The sequence below is a fragment of the Numenius arquata genome, chromosome W (assembly GCF_964106895.1).
Source record: "Numenius arquata chromosome W, bNumArq3.hap1.1, whole genome shotgun sequence".
NCBI lineage: Eukaryota > Metazoa > Chordata > Aves > Charadriiformes > Scolopacidae > Numenius > Numenius arquata.
The window spans coordinates 20,129,224-20,154,967 of record NC_133615.1 but is presented as its reverse complement, the minus strand read 5'-3'; the positions used below and the strand labels follow the sequence as shown (position 1 = coordinate 20,154,967).

Here is a 25,744-nt window from a genome sequence, read left to right as displayed (position 1 = left end):
TGTCAAATGAGGGTAACATGGCACTATGACAATGTACTATCACTTTCAACTTGGAAGTTAGATGAAATAAGAAAAAAAGTTTAGCTGGTTAAGCATACAGTAGTAGGGGTGGATATTTTTCAGGCTTTGAAAACATGGCACAGCTATGCTTAGGCAAGGCCTAAGTAGCATAGCAAGCAATGTGAAAGAGGGAATGAAGTGCTGCCCGAATTTACATGTAGCACCTACCTGACTATAATAGAAACCCTTCTCATTTTCAGTGTTCTCATTGAACACATTTTCGTAAAGCAGGGATATATGAACTCCTAGCGGGATGCAGGCCAAGAGAGTGATTTGCCACTGCTGTCACTTATATCAGGGAAAAAAAATCCTCTTAATCCCCCTTCTAATGTATATACATTTTTCCCCCAAAATATTAAAACCAGTGTGTTTTCTTATTGTAACTTATTACATTCAAAACAATTTGCTATTTAACTAACTTTGTGGGATCTGCTCCTTTAAAGTAGGCATTAACAGATTCAGTAAGGGCTACTGCAACAGGCAAGGTGTCCTGGTTTCCAAGTCTGACAGGGCTGGGACCACGTGAAACACCTAGAATACATACAGTGTATAGATTTAATTTTCAAAAAGCTTAGCAATAGATTTCATTTTTACAAGAGGTTACTACCATCAAGGTCACAGCAGAGTCTGAAGTATTACTTGAAAAGTGTGTAGAAAAATATAAATATGGTACAGTACAATCACACCATCAAAACACTGCTTAGCAGCCTAAAAAAACAGGACTATCAATATGACATTTTGTAAATGGACAGACACAAGAAAATACATATGAGACAGAGGAACACTGCATTAAAATGGCTACTGATAAAACTGAAGTCAACAGATTTAAAGGAAATTAGATGTTAACTACAATACTTTTAAAAAAGTCCCTATTGTATGCTCATAGTATGGAAAAATGTATGATAAAATAGTCACAGAAATGCAAAGAATTTGGTTACGGTATGTATGAATATAAATGCACATACATTAATATTACCCCACATAAGTGAACTGTTGAACATTCTTTTAGCTATTTCAGCCAACAAAGATTACAATTCACAAGCAGAAATTGTTGGAGAAGTATTTTGCAAAGTTTTCTAATATTTAAGTAGTAAATAGTCTGGGAGTACCTTGGAGGCCTAGAAATACATAGCAGTTTACAAGAAAAATAATTACCAGGCCTGTGTCAGCCTTCACAGATGCCTGTGCCTACACAACAAAGTTCCAATGCATAGCTATAAAAATCAACTCGGACCTCAGCTAAGGCTTTTTGAAATGTGTGTGTATAACTGACAAAACTGGTTGTCATGGGATTTTACTTTTCAGTAGCGTTTTCTATGTGTACTGAATACAAAAGACAGTACTGGAAGTTCTATCTTTTTATGAGTGCGGTACTGCAGTGGAGAGCATCTTACTAATTTTTTGTACCACTGCTGAAACAGCCTGTATCACATGCCTGCTGCGAGCTCTCAGAGGGACAGCATGTCACAGAGCTGTGCCAAGGTGGACTTGCTGTATCTCAGGCTGCAGTCCAGCTCACGGGTCCAGTTCTAGGACCTTTGGCAGAACCGGCAAATCTGGCTTTGATGCCCTGCCACCTGCCTCAGCCCCAACCACTGTTAACAGCCCTTCAGCTGTGCTGACTCAGGAGCTAATGACACAACCATGCAAACAGTTGCATTGACACACTTGAGGAGGTTGCCAAACTGCAGAATAAAAGACTGCATCATTGGCCATAAAAAGGGTAAATAAATAAGTCTGTTCAAATGGTTTTAGTTCAGTTTAGGAACAACGATTGAGGTAATTTTAATCTTGGCAAAACTGCTGTTGTAAAAATAAAATGTATTAAAAATATTATCTTTATTATCTGTAGCTTCAAAGCTTTGTGTTATTTTGAAATAAATAACTGAAGAAACTGAAGAAACAAGACCAATTTTCAGCTTGTTTCGGGGGGGGAATAGATGGAAGATTATGTTTTATAAAAGTGGTTATATCAAGTTTTGGTGACTTCAGCAATATAGAACTTAAATAGTTGAGCTTTCAAGCTACTTGTATCTGCCAGACACCAGAAATAGCTGGAGAAATTTGTTTCAAAAGAAATGCGCTACAGCTAATAATATTGTATCAGGATGATTAGTTAACATGTAAATCTGCTTCTAGTACAATACCTGATGGTGTCTCACAAAGCTTTTCAATTGTAGAAAGTGTTCCAATCAAAAGATCATCCTCTATTATGTTTAAATGAAACAAAACATTGCAAGAAATCAAAATATTTCAAGCAAAAATGGATGTTATAGATGTTAAACAATTTAACATATAAAAAATACTTTGTAAATTATAACAAGGCTAAAGGAAAAAAGAAATACAATTATGCATGCCTACAAGTTCACTTGGAACAAGATAATTATAGTCAACTCTCCATTATTCAGAACAAATGGGGTATTGGAAACACTGGATTGTGCAAAAGTCAAAAGAATACAGACAGTAGTGCAGAGTATAGCCTCATGCCCCAAAATCATTGAGCTGTCTGCACTGTTCTCCCCAGCTCTCCAGTACTATTTAATTCATACAATCAGCACAGATGGAACTGTCCTTTTTTATTTTTGCTACGCCAGGTTAATAACCATGTCAAACCTTGGTGTCAGAACACACCTCTTTATCTCATCTCATGATTTCACTCTGTCACTGTCTCCAATAACACACACACAAACGAGGCTATTGATGTTGCTGCCACCAACTTCTGGTTCCTTAGCACCAGTGCTGAGACCTGAGGAAGTGAGCTTGGATGGACTCTGGCAACCAAAATATCAGTTATCTTTCTATGATGCTTTTCAGCATTTGGGAAACTGATGGTCACTAAACTAACTGTGCCAGCACTGCAGCAGCTAAGGCTAGGCAGACCTTACTTGCTTTGATTCTGCACAGGGTGGAAACAGCTGCATTGCTTTCAATGCAGAACTCCTGCCAGAAGCTGTGCAGATGCTCTTCTGAGGTGCTGAGCCTGGGTGAGAAATCCTTGGCATCAGTAACATTCATAGATAACTGAGTGTTAACTCAAGAGTCTGATTTAACTTGAGACTAAAGTGGTAATAGTGTTCAGGAATTAAATACTTCAATTCTGCTACAGAAACAAGTTAAAATGTCTTTTAAAAACTCCACAAATAAACAACCCCCCCCTCAAGTCTCCTTGTTATTTGTTATTACCAAATACCATAACTGAAGGACTTGACTTTAAAAACACAAGAAAACCTTCTGAAATTAGTGGCAGCACAGGAAGACTGATTTGCTTTTCATCTTCATCTTGGTTGGTTGGTTGTTTTGCTTTTACTAAACACTTCTGTTTAGCTGATATACTTCACTAATTTGAATAAAAAGATGTATTAGTTACTTTTTTGGGGGGGAGACTGCAATTACAGGATAACAAACAAAATAAAAATTAAAAAGAACTAAATTTTGTGAACATTTATATTAATTCAAATGTATTAGTATCCCAAAATATTTCTGTACATATACAATAACATCTTCCGAACAAATACATGATAACATTGTTCTTGATGAATGGATATACAAGCACACCAAATACAAATTCATGGAATATTTTACTTTTGAAAAATATTTCACTAAAAATATGCCATAATTGGATCTATGGTCTAATCTAGTCAAATCCATTGTCCTGTCTCTCAGTGTCATTTAGAAGCAGGTACTGCAAAGGATGCTTGAAGTACCTAGACTGGACTGACATATGGAACAACTAACTCCAAGGAATGGTTTTCCTAACAGGTGGAACTCAGTGGCAGAATTATAGAATTTCTAAAATGAGTTTAAAAGGTTAATTTAACTTACCAACTGTAGGTGTATTTGCTGCACTGAGGGAAGCAGAAAAGGATATTGAGGAAATACTCTCTGCGTGTGCCAAGGGAGCTGCAAGTGGTGGACTTGAATTAGAGGTCAACGGAGGGCTGAATGGCCTAGGCTAAACACAAGAGATTACAAGAGTATTACAGAGACAGAAAGTGGTTTTAAAAAGTGTTTTTTAGTGTAAAACAGAGAATCCACATTTTCTATGGCAATCAATTCCATTATTTCATAGCTCATCATTATTAATTTTTTTTCGCCTGGGTAATTAAGTCTAATGTTAAGCCTGTCATTAATTGCGCTGTAACACAGGAGCAGAACCTAAGCCTATAGCCCTGTGTATGTGTGCAGCAAATGTGGACTTTCAGAGCTAAAGGAGAGCTACTAACAAACTGGGAGTCCAGCAGAGGGCAACTAAAATAGTTGAGGACTGGAAGACATGAGTGAGAGGGAGAGGCTCAAGGACCTGGGTTTGTTCAGCCTGGAGAAGAGAAGCCTGAGGAGGGATCTACTAGCAGTCTTTCACTAGCTACAAAGAAAATGGAGTCAGGCTCTATTCAGAGGTGCAAGTGCTATAACAAAGGAAATTTCAGCTGAACATAGGAAAAAAATTCCTTCTTGTATCCTTGTGGTTAAGCCCTGGGACATGTTGCTCAAAGAGGCTGTGAGATCTCCCTCCCTGGAGATTTTCAAAACTCAGCATGTCCCTGAGCAAGCTGATGCAATTTTGAAGTTGGCCCTTCTTTGAGCAGGAGTTTGGCCTAGAGGAGATCTTCAAAAGTCCCTTCCACCCTAAATCTTTGGATAGTTTTATGATGCATTTAACTGTTAAGTTATTAGTTTACAATAACTAATTATCATTTTGGGATTAATCTATCTAAAAGGTAATGGAACTCCTGAAGCATCTATTTTGGTTGGGTAATTGTTTTCTTATTTTGGTTCTGTCACACTTGCCACTGAGTATATGACTTTTATACAGACTGTGGGAATTGTAAAAGGAGGTGATGTATAACGAAGACAACTCGCAATCTTCCACTTGTATCCAGGTAATAGCCAATTTCTAAAACATGTAACTTTGTGCAGAATCATACTTTATAGCAGAACAGTACCAGCTAAATTCTTCTCTTTAATTCTGATGATATGAAGAATAGATTTCTTGGTCTAAGAACAATTACTACAATTTTATATTGGAATGAAAAAAGAATCTCAAAATGAACCCTATTCTGACTATAATATTACAGAAAAGCAAAAGAGTTAAACAATGTGTGCTGAGTTGGCAGGGATAGTTAGTTTTCTTCACAGTCACTTATACAGGGCAATGTTTTGGATTTGTGCTGGAAACAGTGTTGATAACACAGGGATGGTTGGATGGTTTAGCTCTTGCTGAGCAGTGCTTGCACAGTCAAGGCCTTTTCTGCTCCTCATACCCACCAGCGAGCAGGCTGGGGGTGCACAAGAAGCTGGGAGGGAACACAGCTGGGACAGCTGACATCAACAGACCAAAGGGATATTCCATGCCATATGACATCATGCTCAGCATATAAAGCTGGGGGAAGGAGAAGGAAGGGGGGAGGGGGCGTTTGGAGTGATGGCGTTTGTCTTCCGAGGTCACTGTTACTTGTGCTGGAGCCCTGCTTTCCTGGAGATGGCTGAACACCTGCCTGCCCATGGGAAGCAGGGAATGAATTCCTTGTTTTGCTTTGCTTGTGTGTGCACGGCTTTTGCTTTCCCTGTTAAACTGTCTTTATCTCAACCCACGAGTTTTCTCACTTTTACCCTTCTGATTCTCTTCCCCATCCCAACTGGGGGAGTGAGCGAGCGGCTGTGTGGGGCTTAGCTGTTGCCTGGGGTTAAATCATGACACAATGTTTCAGTTTCGTCAAAGCATAAGACCAGATTTTTTTCTATAACAAGAATATGATGAAAGTATATTGCTACTTTGAAAGACAGTAAGAGGATCTTACCATGGTAAAATGTTTTCAAGTCAGTAAGTCAAACGAAACCCAAAGAATCATAATATTCACAGAAGAGATTAAGCATGGCTTGATCTGATATGCTGTCTGGGTATTTGCATTCTTTGCCACATTCCTTATCAGCAGGTAGACCTGCACTGAAAGCAGTGAACAGAGATGCAGGCAGCGTGCAACCTCTCACTATCTCAATGGGCAGCTGCTGCAATCTGCCACCTCCCTTCTGCACCAACTAGCACCAAGGGCAGGACAAAGTCACAGCAGGGCTACTTGTATCAACACACGACTGATAAAGATCTACTTAATACCACTCATCCCCAAAGCTTTGGTGATATCCCTAAATCAATGGAGTTTTGTTAATAACTTTGCTAGTATTTCACATTTTGAAAACTTTAATCCCACACATATGCTATCCTTTAATTTTCAAGTTATTGATTTGTTCATTTAAAAGCATTCAGCTGATGCAAAATTTATGTTTTGGACCTTTTTAGTACAGTTAAGAATTATTTTGTTATAGTAACATGTTTATCACGAACAACTTCCATGCCTATCCAGCAACGGTGAAAATCTGAGTATGTGATTCCTTGAACATTGGCTGGAAAGTAACTCCACAGTAACAGTGTAAATGATATATCTGAAATCGAGTTACAAGCGAGAATTAAAAAAAAAAAAAACAAACAAACAATACATACTATTTCATTAATTCCACTAAGTTTCCCCGTAGAAAACTTTGGTCTTGAAGCAGGCCTTTGTACAACGGTGCCTACAGAAAGAGGAGTTTTGGGCCTTGCTGAAAGAGAGCAAATTTAAGGAAATCAATATCAGAAAGGTCATTTTGAACATAAATATGTACTCACTTGAATAGAATAACTGGAAGTTATGCTTCTATTAAAAGTTCTTATTTTACAAGCTCCATTTTTGTAAGATTTACCACTAATCTTTTTTTTTTTTTTTTTAAATAGGGTCATGTTATACCCTGGAAAAGTGACTGTAAAAATGGCATCATGGGCTTTGTCATTGCTCTCAAATGATTTTATACTAACTATTCTCAAAAGTTTGTATGTAAAAAGATGGCTTTACCTGAGTTCCCTTTTATGTGTAGTCTATATGAATTCAGAATACAGGACAGTCTTTTATGCCTCAAATGGAAAATTCAGTAGAAATTCACATTTGGTCCTGGCTGACAATTGCATAACTCTGTTTACATCAAATTATGCTCTCTGAAACCCCACTGACTTCAAAAAGTATACACCAGTATAACAGATAAATTACTCTGTTGATTGCAAGAACACAGTAACTCTATATTATCACTTAACCGAGCCATAAGAACTAAAGAGCAGTTAAAAAATTACTCTCCTCATATCATTCTAAACCTAACAGACACAACTAACAGATGGTGGCAGCAATACAAAGATACATACATAGATACTTTTCCAAATAGAACTGTACTTCAAAATAAATGTTAGCTGCCATACAGTGATTATGTCAGATCTAAAATTCTCCTGAGTTGAGATGAAGCAGAGCCAACTTTCTGTTCAGTGAGCAAGGCTTATACTTGATGCTGTGGCAACCAGGGTCAGCTGACTTGGTTGTTTACCCCATGGAGGGGTCACACCTGTGGGGAGGAGAGGACAGGACAGGACAGGTCAGGTGACCCAAACTGACCAATAGGGTATTCCATTCCATCTGCCATGCTCAGTATAAAAGCTGAGGGAGCAAAAGGTCAGGCTTTTTCTTCAATGGCTGATGTTTGAGGGGGACTGTCTGTTTGTCTGCCTTGGATCCTAATCTGTGTTTCCTGAATCTAGATCTGGGAATCCAGTTCTCATCCATCACTGAGTCCAGTCTGGCACTTCCCCAGTGCCTGCTGCTGATGCCTTCCTGGAAGCTTGATATGGTTTTGTGCATATTTGTATCTACTTCACTATTTTCTTTTTATTTTACTATTAATATTTCATTAGATTAGTTTGTTCTAAACTCATACCTCTCTATCTCTCTCTTTTCTCTCTTTCCTCTCCTTGGAGTGAGAGGTGGGGGAGAGCATCTGTTGTCTTGTCACTTGTCATGGTTTTGGCCGAGTTGGACAAAATTAATTTCAAAATAGACTGAAATTCTAATATATGACTATGCTGTTGCTGCACATCCTGTTATTCTCCCTCAAAATATTCTGGATGGTTCTTTTTCAATTAAATCAGTTAATGTTTTTTAAAAATGTAACTTAAGTATGGAGTTTTCTCAGGCATTCAGCGTAACTGCTGCCATTGAAGTATGGGAGTTTCATCACTGACTTGGGAAGAAAGAAATTAGGCTAATATTGACCACATCCACTTTAAGAGTTGTGAACTCAAATATCCCCAAGTAAATTTACTTCTAAAATATCAGTCATTCCTTTAAAATTCTTGTTTTTCTCAGGAAGACAGGGCATGATAAACATTTAGTCTGCTGCAGTATCACAGGTGTTCAGTGAGTTATGGCCCACTTGCCCAAATGCACTTTTCCTTTGCCCTCTTAGTATGTAGCATTACCATGATATTGTTCATGCTTCAAAATATTGGGTGTTAAAAAGGAACAGTTTTAAATCCAATTTCCTTAACTTCAATCGGAAAACATCTACATGTTCCTATTTCTAGGAAAGCCCTGCACAGTTAAGAAAAAGTAATGCCTTTAATTAAATAATTTGAATTTTTCTTATTTCAAGCTGAATATTTATTTCATTGTCTTAACTTTGAAGGAAGTTGGTGCTAACAAGCAGTTTAGTACATTCCCTCAATTCCCATACTGGCCTTGCGTGATAAAAACAATAAAAAGAATTTCTATAAATATATTAGTAACAAGAGGAGGACTTGGGAGAATCTCCATCCTCTATTGGATGCAGGAGGTAACATAGTGACAAAGGATGAGGAGAAGCCTGAGGTACTTAATGCCTTCTTTGCCTCTGTCTTTAGTAGTAGAGTAGGTTGTTCCCTGAGTACCCAGACCCCACCAATCAGCTGGGACCTCCCTGGTGTGCCAGGACTGCTGGTAAATGATGGAAAATGGCTCAGTGAGCACTTTCACCAGCTCCCTCAGTACCCTCAGGTGGTTCCCATCTGGCCCCATAGACTTGAGTATGTTCAGGTGTTGGAGCAGGTCCCTCACCACCTCCCTTTGGATTATGGGGGCTTCATTCTGCTCCCTGCCCCTATCTTCTAGCTCTGGGGTCCGGGTACTCAGGGAACAACCTACTCTACTACTAAAGACCAAGGCAAAGAAGGCATTAAGTACCTCAGCCTTCTCCTCATCCTTTGTCACTATGTTACCTCCTGCATCCAATAGAGGATGGAGATTCTCCCAAGTCCTCCTCTTGTTACTAATATAGATGTTACTAATATATAGATCATGATAATTTTTCGTATAGGGAGAGAAGAAAGACAAAAGCAAGATAGAATTTTCCTAATTTTTCTAGTGTTTCCTCTTCCCCCTTGCTCCCTAGCTTGAAAGCCTGACATAATGCACCCTGAGTTGTGTATTACTCATAACACTGGATACTGCTTTACAAAATTATTTCATTTCAATAGTCAAAGCACGTCCCCTTGCAATGACTAAAAAAGCAATAACAGAACATCCTGAAGAATATACAGAAAACATTTTCTACTATCAAATATTTTACCTGAGGAAGATGCCAAGGAGGCTGAAGAGGAACATTCAAGAAAACTGCTAAAGAGTGGATCCCATGCCAGAAGGTCACTGTTCCCCTTTCTATAGTAAGAGTTACAATTGGAATATTAATGAAAGATGTATGTACTTGTAAAAATAAAATTACAAATTTGGTAATTCATCTTCTGTATTAGTTAGTCTTTGCATCTAAAAATTACAAATTGCAGGTCAAGGAACTGATTTACAAATAAGAAAACTATCTGAACTGATACCTTGGTGCAAGTTTGTGTGTGGATATATTTCATAATGTCAGTAAAGTATTTCCATTTTCAACAAGACAGATCTACAAATCAATTTCTTTCCATATATACATATATGAGCAATGTATACAGACCTGTCAAAATTTGGGGCTTGTAATCTTAAACACTTTACAATAGAACAATATATGATGGAAACTAAATCTATCTTAAATAAAACCTGAAATTTTAATAAAACCCAATATTTTATAATCCTGTAATTATAAATATCAATTGAGACAGCTCACAATGAAGCAAATGCATTAGAAGGGGAAAACAACTGAATAGAATCACAGAATCCCAGAATGGTAGGGACCTCTGGAGATCATCTAGTCCAACCCCCCTGCCAAAGCAGGGTCACCCAGAGCAGGCAGGACAGGAACACATCCAGGCAGGTTTGGAATCTCTCCAGAGAAGGAGACTCCACCACCTCTCTGGGCAGCCTGTTCCAGGGCTCTGGCACCCTCACAGGAAAGAAGCTTTTCCTCATGTTGAGATGGAAATTCCTCTGTTCCAGCTTATGTCCGTTGCCCCTTGTCCTGTCACCGGGCACCACTGAGAAGAGCCTGATCCCATCCTCTTGACACCCACCCTTTAGATATTGATAAGCATTGATGAGATCCCCTCTCGGTCTTCTCTTCTCCAGGCTGAACAGCCCCAGGGCTCTCAGCCTTTCCTCAGCAGAGAGGTGCTCCAGTCCCTTGATCATCTTTGTAGCCTCTGCTGCACCCTCTCCAGCAGTTCCCTGTACTTCTTGAACCGGGGAGCCCAGAACTGGACACAGTAGGCTCCAGATGTGACCTCACCAGGGCAGAGCAGAGGGGGAGGATGAACTCCCTCGACCTGCTGGCCACGCTCTTTTTAATGCACCCCAGGAGACCATTGGCCTTCATGGCCACAAGGGCACATCACTGCCTCATGGGCAACTTGTTGTCCACCAGAACTCCCAGGTCCCTCTTTGCAGAGCTGCTTTCCAGCAGGTCAGCCCCCAACCTGTACTGGTGCATGGGGTTATTCCTCCCCAGGTGCAGCACCCTACACTTGCCCTTGTTGTATTTCATCAGGTTCCTCTCTGCCCAACTCTCCAGCCTGTCCAGGTCTTGCTGTATGGCGGCACAGCCTTCCGGTGTGTCAGCCACCCCTCCCAGTTTTGTATCATCAGCAAACTTGCTGAGGTTACACTCTGTCCCCTCATCCAGGTCGTTGATGAATATATTGAAGAGGACTGGACCCAGTACTGACCCCTGGGGAACACCCCTAGTTACAGGCCTCCAACTAGACTCTGCACCGCTGATCACAACCCTCCGAGCCTTCATTAATTAACAAACATTAACAACCCTTTATTAATTAACAAAAATTCTATTTCTAGACTGCTGGAGCTCCCAGTCTTTTTAATGGTATTATTAAAAAGTGGTGAGGGTGCTGGTATAGAACAGAACACTTGGTATCCTTAAAACAGGTTACAAACTTTACTTTACAAACTCTTTAAAGCTTTTCATGGAGAAAGATTCACATGGTTACCTTAAAGCTTAAAGATTTTGTTCAGGATTTTATTTTATTTTATATTTTAACTGTCAGGTAAATGCCATCCTCTTAAAATTCCTAAGACATCTGATCTAACCTTTAACATTTACACACGCACCAAATCTAAGCTAGACAAAATTTTGTGCATTTTGCAGAAGCCACGAATGTAAGACTACAAGGTTGCAACATAAGCATGAATGTCATTCATCTTCCTTGACTTAACACTTTAATGAGTACTTGTCCTCCCGAAATAATTGTAATAACTGGAAATAACTTGGCACAATAATAGCAAAAAGGATATCCTGTGATGTTTCTGGTTTAATGCTGTATCCTTCATCATCTACATCAGGAATGTTCTAAAAAAAAAAAAACAAACCACACAACAAAAATGATGGTATTGACAAATAACTAAAAATATGTTGTTCTTACATCACACTGAATTTTATATCACTGACAAATGAAAATTTGATTACAACACCTCATGAAAGTAATTTTTATTCATTATTAATTATTACAGTTATCTTAAGTTATGCCCTATAGTTCAGAAGTAGTGTGACAGATAAGATACCTCAGGAACACAGTGCAACAAAACAACCTTCAAATTTCCTATGAAAACTGTCAAGTTTTACTGCATCTGGTTTTACTGGTATTCTATCAAAAAGGTCAGAAACCAACAGAAGCATTTTAACTTTCCTACTGAGTGTTAAATAAGTCTACAGTCCTCTCAGCCCCAAATATTTTTCCAATATCTACTTCTAATTCTTTCAGCTAAGCCACTGGAGGCTCTGATGGTGCAGGAGCACCTTTCCTAAATACTAGTCAGTACTTTAATATGTGAGTAAAAGCATTCCAGGTTATACAGGTTACAACTTCCTCTCTCCCCCTTGAAAAGACAACAACTGTTGCTTTAGCAAATAATATCCACATTAATTAAAATGCATGGATGAAACTTAAAATACAAATTCTTAACATCAGGTTCCAGAGTTTTCATTTATGCATCTCCAGCACCGTCCTGGATTTTTAAAGCTAATAAACATTTGGGAACTTCAAACTATTTCAGTTTTTCAGTTCTTGCAGGCAATTAAATATTAATTCAAGAGAATTATGCTTAAAATAATTTAGAATTTTTAGCTAAGTGCTTAGTTTCATAGAAGTGCTTTGGGACAGAGAGAAATAAGTCTCTAATATGATCATCTAAATTTTTAAAAATGTGCAAAAAACCACACCTGTGTATATTATATATAAAGCGATAGATTTGGGTACACAGATACTTTCCCCATTCTAAACAGAAAAAGAAAAGCCCGCTCATGATACTGCATGCATAGTTAGTCTAGGTGAACTGCTGAGATGCTACAGTAAGTTTATTACAAAAACCACAAGCCAGATGTCTTCAAAATTTCACCAGTTAGAAATTTCTAACATGACTTCTAACATGAATTTCTAAAATGACAAAGGGTGGAATGCACCTTTGTACTGACAAAGACAAATTGTGTCACATACAAGCAAAATGGTACCTCAAAATCTTATTTACAAGTTAAGTAGTAATTTCAAAATACTGTTTTCAATATTTTGAACAGTTGGACAGTTCTGCTTTCTGAAACATCAGAATTTTATTTATTAATCTACTTTTTGTAACAGCGGTAGAAGACACAGCCCTTCAGGAGATACATAATCACAAATCTCATGTTAATGAAGGCATTTACATTAACTTGACTAATTCTTACTCCCTTCTCCACACTCCTACAAAGACAGAACTACATATCACAGTACATCTTTTAAGTATCAGGCATACAATGCAGAAAAGACGCAATTTGCCTACCATGCTGAACAGAGGGAAAAACCACAACCTTCCTGTATACCCATGTCATTTTTGAACTTCAACACAGAGAAAGATCATCTTTGCAAATTTTGGGTTTCCGTAAGAAGTAGTTATTAATATGATTGAGAATGAAGGTCTAGCCCCCTACCCAAACATGTTATTTATAGTATTTGCAGTAAAAATAAGCTCAATATGGATGTGACTTGAACTCTCTGGAAGTCATTGGAAAGGTGGACTTCCTTGGAAGAAGGTTTCACACTCTCAGAGTTTCTATCAAGCAATTAAACATATAACAATAAAAAACACAGTTTTCCCTGTGTTTGCAGATGTAATACAACACATTATTGATTCAGGTATTATACAGTTTTAAATATACATAAAATATAGGGTTTGTAACTCTGCCTTTGCATTAGTATGTTCTACAAACTTTCGGGGGTGAATAATTTTTTAAAGAAATAAAACGTAAGGACATAATAAATAACGAAGTAAAACTGCCTATACAAAAAGCATGAGGACTGAGCATTATATTCCCAAAACTTATTTTTAGAGTTTCAGTCAATACTTTGACTCAGTTTCCTTGCTCTGTCCCACCTGGCAACCAAAAAGCAATGGAAGTAGCCACACCATAACCATGTCATTGGTTCCTCTGAGGTATGTACAAAAGACAAGAGAGGAACATGTGGAGCATACTGCAGTCCAGCTACTTCATTTGGCCCTTCCTCAGCAACGTTAGCACTGCTCACAGGTTGGTCAACAGGTCAAGAAGCAAAGAATGTTAACTGCACTTCAGTTTGATTTCTGACCATTTTCTCTTCTCCTGGGATATCTACAGTGGTTAGGAGAGCTCCTTATCAATTTTTCCTCAAGATACCACTGAGCTGAACAGCTTACTGTTTCTTTTTTTCCCAGATGAACTTTTTACCATTTTACTGAACTGGACTGACTTCCTGTACATCCAGACGAGGACCAAAGCAAACTCAAAGTAAGCAGTTGAAGCTCATAACCTGAACAGGAGAAAAAAGAGCCTCCAGTTTTGACATATAGATTCATAGATTCATAGATTGGTCCAGGCCGGAAGGGACCTCCAAAGGTCATCTAGTCCGACCTCCCCGCAGTCAACAGGGACACCCCCAATTAGACCAGGTTGCCCAGGGCCTCATCAAGCTTCACCTTGAATATCTCAAGGGAAGGGGCCTCAACCACCTCCCTGGGCAACCTGTTCCAGTGTTCCACCACCCTCATGGTAAAGAATTTTTTCCTAATATCCAATCTAAATCTCCCCTTCTCCAACTTAAAACCATTGCCCCTCGTCCTGTCACTGCAGGCCTTTGTAAACAGACCCTCCCCAGCCTTCCTGTAGGCCCCCCTCAGGTACTGGAAGGCCGCTATGAGGTCTCCCCGGAGATATTTGAGATATAAATTTGACTCAAGTATATCCTTAGGTTAAGACAGAGGTATAACATATTCCCAGCTTCCTCTCCTTAGGGTGCCTATTAACCCAAAAGACACAAAACCAAAGAGCTGACAGTCACTTTCTTCCATTGCCAGAGATGCAGAAAGAAAATCAGATATTCAAAATGCTCCTGTCTTGTACTGTGACTACAAAGCCTCGTACCCTGTATCGATGACAGATATTAAAAATGTCAGAACTAAACGCTACAAAATGCAAATAAAAAAATATATTTAATTTCACTAAAGGTTACACTTGTGTTCCACAAATTAGAGTTTGAAAGTTCCAAATTCAATCAGTCCCTAGCAATAAAAATGGTGTATAATTCTATATAACCTTAATGTGGGAAAGTAACGGAAGATTGGCGAGGAGGACTGTAAACACGCTCAAGTGACTCGCATGTGGGGTGCTGGAAAACACATCTATCACACTAATTGTTGCTTAGTCTTATGTGCTCAACAAGTAGAACATCTGCACTTAGATAAAGTAGTCCTGGGATGGACTCAGGGGCACCTTATTGAACATGCCCGAGATTCCTGCCCTGCTGTTAAAGATATCAAAGCACAGCGGAAAACTCTGCCTGCCTGAATCCTTGAAATACAGGCCCAAACAGCAAGTGGGAGCTCTCTCGCTCTCGCACTCCCTTGCTAACAAGGACTCTCTTGCTAATAAGGACTCTCGCTCTGCGGTGCCTGCGTCCCCTGCTTGCCTGCCTCTGCCCAGGTGCTGCTTCAGAGGTTCCCCGATCCATGAGGTATTGAGATTAAATTTGTTCTTTGCCCTTAATCCATGGTTTTGTGGTTGTTCCTGCATCCTGCCTGCATCACTCACACATTTGGCGTAGTCGGCAGCTCCAGGAACACCCATGCCACGGCTGATAAAAAAGTTGGAGACTGGGGAGGCCACTATGGTGACTCCCCCTATTCCAGGATGGCCCAGTACGGAGCACTGGACCCCTGTGGCCACTTTCCTGGCTAAATTGGCTCTGTTGGAGGAATGGCCTGAAATAGATGATGGGGCGGTGATTACCCCCCAGAGCATTGAAATGGCTATGCATGGGTTGCTGTGGAAAGCGGCATCAGATTCTTCTCGCAAATTAGCGGGTAGATTGGGATGGCTGTTAGCTACCGGACTAAGAGCTCTTGACCGTGAAGTTGCTGCATTGCGTGGTAAAGTGAGAGAATTGGAAAAGGAAAACAGGAGTTTGCAAGATGCAAAGGTGATGGCACAAGAAGTAATTACGGTTCAAGCAGAGCGGTGCTATGAGATGCAAGATAATGTAGACCGGTTGGTAGCGTGTATTGTTAATAAACAAAGGGACAAATATGGGAAAAGTAAGCTTTCGATTTCCCAAGTTTGTGCTCTCACTACAAAACGGTCATGGGATCCCGAGGAATGGGATGAAAATATTTGGAGTGAATCCTCAGACTCTGAGACTGAGTTTGAATTTGATCCGGGCTTAAAAAGCACTGAGGTGGTCGAAGCACAACCCCTCATACAAATGGGGGGGAGCAGAAACGAGCAGACAGAGGAGTGCAGATCACTGGTACTTACACTCTGAAAGAGTAAAGGGAATTTTTAGAGATCTGTCAGCAAAAGAGTGGGGGAGGCATACTGTCATGGAGTTTGCGAGCATCGTACAGTGGAGCTGCTTCTATCCATTTATCAGTGAGTGAAAAAGATTTTCTAAGCCCTAGAGCCATTGATGATCAGACAGAACAAGGACATGCTCAGCTGCAAAATGTCAGAGGTCCTGACAGGCGAGACGTTATTGCCCCGATGTCGTATCAGTGGTTGTGCGCAGCAGTTTTAGCAGCGTATACAGAACCTGTTGAATTAGTGTCGTCCCTCGGAAACTGGTGTATAATGGAGGAAGGTATTAATTTGGTGCAGCAGATGAGGACGGCTCTTGTGTTGGTTACAGGATCCAATCCGGACAGTGTAACAGTGACAAAAAGTATCAAAATGCAGTTTTTGAGAGGAGCACCTGCCTCACTAAACCCCATGATTATACCAGCAGTGACAAATGCTATGGATAATGTAGGCGCCCTAGCAAATACCTTGAGGGAAACTGGGGCTGTGATTTCGGGACCCTCTGTGCGGGTGGTGAGTAAAGGACAGGCAGCAAAATGGAAAGGAGTTACAGCATGGGTGACAAGGAAACAAATGTGGAATGATTTTGTACAAGCCAGTATCCCAAAACCAGTGATAGATGGGATCACAACATCAGAAATGTTTTCCCAGTGGCAAAAGTTAGCATTTACACAAAAAAGCCGACCACCCCCAGCCCCACCACCAAGTCCTCGCCCCCCCTCCACCCCGCCTGACACCTCAGTGCAAGATGTTGCCCGGCAACAAAATCAATATACTTTACAAGTATTGCCTCAGGGATACAAACTCAGTCCCTCCATTTGCCACCTAATGATAGCAGCTGATTTAGCAGTGTGGTCGGGTACAGTTACTGTTTATCATTATACTGATGATCAATTGATTATGGCAGAGTCACAACAAGAAAGTGAAGCAGCTGCCGAATTGCTAAAAGTGCATTTGCAGGACCGAGGTCGGGCAAATAATCCAAAGAAAATACAGGGCCCAAGTGCTACTCTACAATTTTTGGGAATAGTTTGGCATGGACAGATCAGAAAAATACCAAATCAGGTACAGCAAATGAGGCAGCCATTTCTTGTACCAATCACAGTAAAACAGTCACAGACCTTTGGAGGACTTTTAGGGTATTGGAGAACTTTTATCCCACATTTGGTCATATTAATATGCCTTTGGCAGAAATTAACTAGGAAGAAAGTTGTCTGGCAGGGGACCAAACAACAACAAGAAGCCTTTGATGCCTGCAAAGATGCTTTGATTGAGCATGCACAATTATACACTCCTAAACCAGGATATTCATTTGAATTAGTAATATTTCCAGACAATATAGTCTCAGGATTGTGGCAGATGACTGGGATGAAAAATCAGAAAGAATCTGTGGGGTTTTGGTCCAGGGCATTACAAGGTTCCGCTATAAATCATAAACCAACTTCTCCTCTTATTTTACATCCTTTGTTAATATCAGATTCTCAAGTTTTTGTATTTCAGGTGTCTTCGGCGAATACCTGTGCCTTATCTAGAGGAGATAGCATTGGAACGGTGTTATTGGTGTTGCAAACCCAACATCGAATTGAAGTTCAATCTGAAAAAGCACAAGCCATAGCTCTACAATCCGTGTGGGCAATTACCCCACGTCAGGCTATCAAACCCACAGTAATAGTAGCTGAAGGAGCTGAAGCAGCACTTATGTATCACTGGAAGGAGATATCACTGCTGTTTTCCTCCCCTGTCACAGGTTGGCTCATCATGCTTTGTAGTCTGGTACTACAAGCACATGCCCTGGATACATCTCTGCAAAATCAACATGTAAACACTTAGATTTGGTTAGCCTCTACTGCAACTAACTCGTCTGCATTTTATACTAAGGGAAGATTAACAGCTGCAGATCTGTAGACAACTTGTTTCAGTGGTGCATCAACACCAGCAGCTGTATTATAGAATTATACTGTGCTAAGTGACTTTGATATTAATGTCTCATTGCTGTCTTTTCTGAGTAGGGAACGGCTACGTGCTAATGAACATTACAAATTGACTGATGGTAGATGATTTCCACCCTGGACACCAGAAATGCTGCTTCGACTTTGAAAACATGTTGCTTCAACATAACTGCTGAAACAGCCAGCCCAAAGCACAGCATCCAACATTCTCCAGGACTGAATACATCAAACGGAACAACCTACTGGTGGTGCCTGGCTGGTTGAGGGGTTTAATTCCTGGATAGGAGGAACAGGACACCTGATTCAAAGCATTATTGTAGAGATATGTTTATTCCTTTTTCTATATATGTTTATTGCATGCCTCTGTAAGTTAGTCTGTACTACACCCTGCAAGCCTAAATGAACATCTCCAGCTTTGTCAATCCCAGCAGAAGCGGTCTCTTGAGCGAGGGGGTGGAATGTGGGAAAGTAATGGAAGATTGGCGAGGAGGACTGTAAACACGCTCAAGTGACTCACATGTGGGGTGCTGGAAAACACATCTATCGCACTAATTGTTGCTTAGTTCTGTGTGCTCAACAAGTAGGACATCTGCACTTAGATAACACAGGCCTGGGATGGACTCAGGGGCACCTTATTGAACACGCCTGAGATTCCTGCCCTGCTGTTGAAGAGATCAAAGCACAGTGGAAAACTCTGCCTGCCAGAATCCTTGAAATACAGGCCAGAACAGCAAGTGGGAGCTCTCTCGCTCTCGCACTCCTTTGCTAACAAGGACTCTCTTGCTAATAAGGACTCTCGCTCCGCGGTGCCTGCGTCCCCCTGCTTGCCTGCCTCTGCCCAGGTGCTGCTTCAGAGATTCCCCGATCCATGAGGTATTGAGATTAAATTTGTTCTTTGCTCTTAATCCATGGTTTTGTGGTTGTTCCTGCATCCTGCCTGCATCAGCTCACACACTTAATTATGCTACACTCATATGTAAAGAGGTTAATGAAAAGTTTTGGATGTCTCAATATATTTGTTTGTGTTCCAGTTTCCTATGAAAAAAGGTTCAGTGTTATTTTCTGCATCTATGGCTTCCTTCTTAATTACTTTAGAACTTAATAGACAATTTCAAATGGATTTGACAGAACAGAGGACTCAAAGATAACATTACTACAGTCTTCATGAAAATAGGCAGTCAAGTAGGAGAGAGATCTGCAAGTTTCCTAACCAAGGGAAGGGCTGCAATCCAAACTCAGATCTTACTGGACACAAGTGGAACCTTGTAATGCTTCCCCCAAAGAAAAGTTTGTACTAGAGCTCATATCTTTCTATAGACCAGCCCTAGAGACATGGCAAACCCATGGGAAATGACAATTAGTTATGCCCATAGAGCAATTTGCTAGGTAATAAATGCACACAGAGCCAAACTTCAGTTGCTATCTCTTTCTAGTGTACACTTTCTATTTTTCTTAATTAGCAAGGCCTAAATTAATGGAAGTTACATGCATAGATCTCATGACATACTATAATCTATATTTAAACAGAGACTGCTTCTTGAAGCAGTCAATCTTTTTAACAAATATCAGTTCTCAGTTCACAGCTGCCTTCCTACTCATGATCACATAAAAACACCTTATAGCAGTTACAAAAAATTCTTGACAGGAAATAGCAATTTATTCATATGCATCAAAACTATATTTTCCAATATATATAATCTGGTGGCTACAAAAAAAGGATGAGCATAAGCAAATAGCTTGCGAAAGATAAATGAGAACTTCCATTTTGGTACAAAAGACATTTCTTAGGACCACCTCACTGCTTTGTTTTGTGAAAACAGAATACAAGTTAGAAGACACTGCATTATACATTTTGGACTAGTGAGAAGGCCCTAATGGTATTGGCTACCTACTGTATGTTGAAAGATCCACAATATCACATAGAACTGGTAGATAAAGTATTGAATTCAGTTCTTACTAGATCCTTAATTTCTAAAATTTCAATATATTTACCTCAGTGCTTACAGATATAAATGAAGAGTGGTTATCTCTTACGTTCCTTTCACACAAGAGAACAACAATTAAAATTCTTGACAAATAAAAAAAAGGCACATTTTAAAAAAAGATCATGTTAATAATATAAAAGTCAGACAGAGATTTTCTGTGAGTGATCAAAGCTGACCAAAATCATAATTGGGACACCTTAAATAAGTTGAATTTTCTGAGGGCTGGTCTTTGGTATTTTCTAGCAATCAAACAAACAAAAATTACAGTTGCTTTAATATATTTTTTTTTGCAATAATACTTTTCAGAGTTCAATTTCTTGAAATGTGTAATTTATTGCAAAGACGCATACAAAAAAATTCTCATAGATATAAATATAGATAGCTATAACTATTGAGATCAAGTTTGAAAAATGAAACAGAGGAAATCTTAAAGTAAAAAACAAGAAAAATTAAAAACATTTGAAATGGGACCTTCTAGAAGAGGATGCCAGCCTTAAAATGTAAAAGCACTCTGGGGCGCTTGTTTGTAAGGGATGAAATTAATCTCATCTATGGTATGCCGCATCATTTTTCATGAGAAGGACAGTAATGGCTTCTGCTATTAAAGCATTCTACCATTTGGAGTAATATTGTCACTTGTGAAAAACAGGAAGAAATGATAGACCACATTTTAAATTCCAAATGCATTTATAAAATGTTGGGCATAAAAAAAGAGAATGCAACAAAAGCATTAGGTTTGTTGTTAGACACTATGAAAGTTAGGTCTTTTCTTTCTTTAACCATATATAAATTGCATCTAGACAGAACAATTAAATGATCGTATGGTGTGCCTCATGCAGCCAGAAAGAATGTCAGACACATTTACAGATTAATTTGTTGAATTATTTTTTTTTAGATGTAGAGATCAAAATAAGCAAGGAGGAAAATAAACACTGCACATAAAACCCAGTTGTGTTTCACTCCGATGACTCAACCTGAACTGTCAAAAGACATTATTTCCATGAAAAACCTGATAATTATAGGGATGATTCTAAAGTTACTTTACTTTAAATGTACCCAAAAAATGTGCTTTAAATCAAGATGACTTTGTATAGGATAAAATAACTGTCTTGATGCTTATAAGGCTGTTCATACACATATAGATCTATTATGTGGCAAAACTTAGTTTTTCTTATTTAGAAGAATGATTCTACTAGATTTTTTTAAACCAAGTTTCTCAAAATTTGTTTTAATATTAGGTACTAAAACTCCCAGATATTAAATGCAAAGAAGAAAATCCACAAAACAGGTGAGCTTGGAAACTTAAAATGTTTAATATAATTGCCATCTAAATAAAGGAACTGAAATCCAAATCAGTCTACAGAAAGTCACTTAAATCATTCTGTAAATTCTTCCCTACTATAGCTATAGGGAGCTGCAATCTCTATTACATATAATTCAAGACAACATACACATTTAAATAAATAGAAAATGCTCAATTAAGGAAATAAAAAAGCATTAACATACCAATTTCATTTGCAACTGTCGCTTACTTGAATTTAATAAATAAAATTAAATAAAATTGTAAGACGTATCACAGATCAAACTGAGAGCAATGAAAAACAGACCAGGAATAAAGTGCATCAAGATACTGCATTTAAAGCCATATTTAAAAAAGTGTATTCCTACACACTATTGCCAGCGATCATGTAGAACCCCATTATTATTAGAAGGGTTCTCCAAAGAGACAGTAGTAAGCAGAGGAACGTGATGTTGCAAAGTTGGGTCCTCTGAACCTTTTTCTTACTTAGAATCTATTAGTCAAGCAATATTTGTATGCACTGCTAAAGATTATGTTCTAAGAAAAATTAACACTTCAACTATGTTATCAAAATATTATATCCTCTATCAGAAAAAATACATTGCAGGTACTATATAAAAGTCAAGTTTCATCAGACTGTAGTGCTTGGATGTTAGCATGTGCATTTGTGTTGGAAATAAGTCTACTTACAACTGAGTCTGTAACTGGATACTCCCTATAAAAAAATAAAAATACGCAATTATAAAATGCACAAATTATTTTATTCATACAGTTCTGGTACTTCCTTTAATATTTTCAATTCATTTGAAACATTGCATTTGACCCATTTGCCTTTCAGTGTCTTAAAATTTTTATTATAAATAATCCACATTCAACTGAATGAGATTTAAATAAAAGCAGCTGAAAGTTTATGCTAAAAACACTGCAGAAGAAAAATTAATAGTAAATGCTGAAAAAACAAACTCACGTCATAGTGAAAAAAAATGTTTTTTAAAAAAATCAAGGGAAGTCCGGAGTATCACGCTGTATTTTGGATTAATATGCTTTAAAAGTCAGGTCTCTCGGGATGATGCGCATAATAAATAAAAGTCAACAATCATAATGAAATAATCCACATGCAATTGCAAAACATTTTGAACAATAACCAGTTCTTAAAGCAATTAAGAATATTTTTAAAGAAATTCAGAGCTTTTCTCTTTTGGAATTTCATTCTTAGTTTGAGTTTGTCCAGCACAGTTGCAGTCAAGCACCAGAAGATGCTGGAAAAAATAATAGAATACCCTCTTAAGAAACACTTTTTTTAATAAAAAAAAAGTTGTCAGCAGAATGGCAGTGTTTGCAAGCACATTATTCACAAGTGTTATATTTTTCTGCTATAACTTGAATTTAACCAGTAATATTTGAAAAAATTAATGATGCTGAATCTCTCACTGCTGTATGCAAAAAGTAGAAGCAATTACATTTACGTTATTTGGAAATACTTGAGTAGCATACAGGTCCTCTCTAATCTGCACCCTGACAAATACAGCCATAAGTGCCAGTGTAACTGAACAACAGTGTTTCTATATAGTCAAAGTGAAACTTTAAAATTTGTAGCAAAGTAAATAATCTTTTCTAAAAGGCTAAATGGGTTAAAAATAAAAACTACAGTGTCTTTAAAAACAGATATGAAAACTTGCTAACATGGAAGCATGAATACGGAATTCAGTACAAGCCGTTAAGGAACTGACAGTGAGATGAAGGATCTGGTCTCCTCTGAAAGGCCCCACACAAAAGAAAACACGTGTGACCAAGTTTCTAATTGACTTATGTCTTATCTCCCTCTGCTGGCTAAGCTGAATTCACTGCAATAGAAACAGCTATTTTAAAAGCTATTTTACAGAAAAAAAAAGAGACAAGAAATTAAATTTCTCTCAAAAGGTATAACAAACAAATGTTATGACATCTGCTTTTAAAAAGCATCTGTATTGAAACAAGACAGCCTGAAGTCCATAAAAGTTAAGAAATGTGAAAGATGTTGGGCAAACTACAATGAAAGCAATTCAGCTCATGATGACGATTTTCAAAATTAGCGAGCTAATAGATCTCAAAAAGTAATAGCAGATAAAGTATCATTCAGAGGATAGACAGCACCTGACAGGATCCATTCTCAAGACAGAATCATAGAATCACAGAACCATTTAGGTTGGAAAAGACATTTAAAATCATCGAGTCCAAATGTAAATCTAACGCTGCCAAGTCCACGACTAAACCATGTCCCTCAGCAAAACATCTACATGTCTTTTACATACCTCCACGGATGGGGACTCAACCACTTCCCTGGGCACCCTCTTCCAGTGCTTGATTTTTCCTCATATCCTCATATTTGCCCTGGTGCAAGTTGAAGCCATCTCCTCTTGTTATAGAATGGTTTAGGTTGGAAGGGACCTTAAAGATCACCTTGTTCCAACCCCTCTGCCCTGGGTAGGGACACCTCCCACCAGACCAGGTTGCTCAAAGCCCCATCCAACCTGGCCTTGCAGCCCTCCAGGGATGGGGCAGCCACAGCTTCTCTGGGCAACGCGGGCCAGGGTCTCACCACTTTCACAGTAAAGAATTTCTTCCTGAGATCTCATCTAAATCTCCCCTCTTTCAGTTTAAAACCAATCCCCCTCCTCCTATCCCTCCACTCCCTGATAACGCCTGCCCAGGTCCCTCTGGATGGCATCCCTCCCCTCCAGCATGTTGACAGCTCCACACAGCTTGGTGTCATCGGCAAACTTGCTGAGGGTGCACTCAATCCCACTGTCCATGTCTCCAACAAAGATGTTGAACAGCACTGGTCCCAGTACCAACTCCTGTGGAACACCACTCGTCACTGGCTTCCACTGGGACATTGAGCCGTCAATCGTAACTCTTTAATTACGGCCATCCAGCCAGTTCCTGATCCACCGAGCGGTCCATCCATCAAATCCATGTCTTTCCAATTTAGACACGAGGATGTCATGCGGGAAAGTGTCAAATGCTTTGCACAAGTCCAGGTAAATGCTATCTGTTGCTCTCCACTTATCCAGCAACACTAACACCACCATAGAAGGCCACCAAATTTGTCAGGCACAACCTGGTCTTCTCCTACAGCGGGTGATTCTTCATTCTCCCAGTCCCTGCCTTTGCCTTCTGCAACTTGGGCAGTGTGGTTAGAGTTCTTGCCAGTGAAGCCCGAGGCAAAAAAGTCATTCAGCACCTCAGGTTTCTCCATGTCCCAGGTAACCAGGTCTCCTGTTTCCTTCCAGAGAGGGCCCACATTCTCCCTGGTCTTCCCTTTATCTCTGATATATCAATAGAAGTTTTCCTTGTTGGCCTTGATGTCCCTGGCCAGATTTAACTCTATCTGGGCTTTAGCTTGCCTAATCTGCTTCCTGACCACTCGGACAGTTTCTCTGTATTCCTCCCAGACTGCCTGTCCTTGCTTCCACCCTCTGTAGGCTTCCTTTTTCTGTTTGACTGTGTCCAGGAGCTCCTTGTTCATCCATGCAGGCATCCTGGTGTTTTTTGCCTGACTTCCTCTTTGTTGGGATGCACCACTCCTGAGCTTGGAGGAGGTGATCCTTGAATACTGACCAGCTTTCTTGGGCCCCTCTCCCCTCCAGGGCTTTATCCCGTGTTGCTCCATCAAGCAGGTCCTTTAAGAGGCCAAACTCTGCTCTTCTGAAGTCCAGGATAGTGAGCTTGCTGTGCACCCTCCTCGCTGACCTACGGATCTTGAACTCCACCATCTCATGGTCACTGCAGCCAAGGATTCCCTTGAGCTTCACATTCCCAGCCAGCCCCTCCTTGTTGGTGAGAACAAGGTCCAGCATGGCTCCTCTCCTCATTGGCTCCTCTATCACTTGGAGAAGGAAGTTATCGTCAATGCATTCCAGGAACCTCCTGGATTGCTTATGCCCTGCTGTGCTGTCCCTCCAACAGATTTTGGGGTGGTTGTAGTCCCCCATGAGGACCAGGGTCTGTGAATGCAATGTCGCTCCTATCTGTCTATAGAGGGCCTCATCTGCTCTGTCATCCTGGTCAGATGGCCAGTAGCAGACCCCCACTGTAACATCACCTGCCCCCGTGTTCCCTTTAATGTTGACCCATAAGCTCTCGGTTGGCTCCTCATCCATCCCCAGGCAGAGCTCCATGCACTCCAGCGGGTCCTTGACATAGAGGGTGACTTCCCCTCCTCGTTTCCCCTGCCTGTCCTTCCTGAAGAGCCTGTATCCTTCCATTCCAACATTCCAGTCATAGGAGCCATCCCACCATGTCTCCGTGATGCCAATGAGATCGTAGCCCTGGAAGCGTGTGCGCGT

General features: G+C 39.7%; 1 protein-coding gene across 1 annotated transcript in view; it reads right to left on the bottom strand.

Annotated features, from left to right (window-relative positions):
• Nucleotides 1-25,744, bottom strand: part of LOC141476798 (F-BAR domain only protein 2-like) — a 148,393-nt gene that overhangs the window by 8,403 nt on the left and 114,246 nt on the right. Inside the window, 6 exon segments of the mRNA XM_074165599.1 lie at nucleotides 480-591; nucleotides 3,883-4,012; nucleotides 6,557-6,654; nucleotides 9,514-9,602; nucleotides 11,558-11,676; nucleotides 22,107-22,131. Of these exon segments, the coding sequence (XP_074021700.1) occupies nucleotides 480-591; nucleotides 3,883-4,012; nucleotides 6,557-6,654; nucleotides 9,514-9,602; nucleotides 11,558-11,676; nucleotides 22,107-22,131 (573 nt within the window).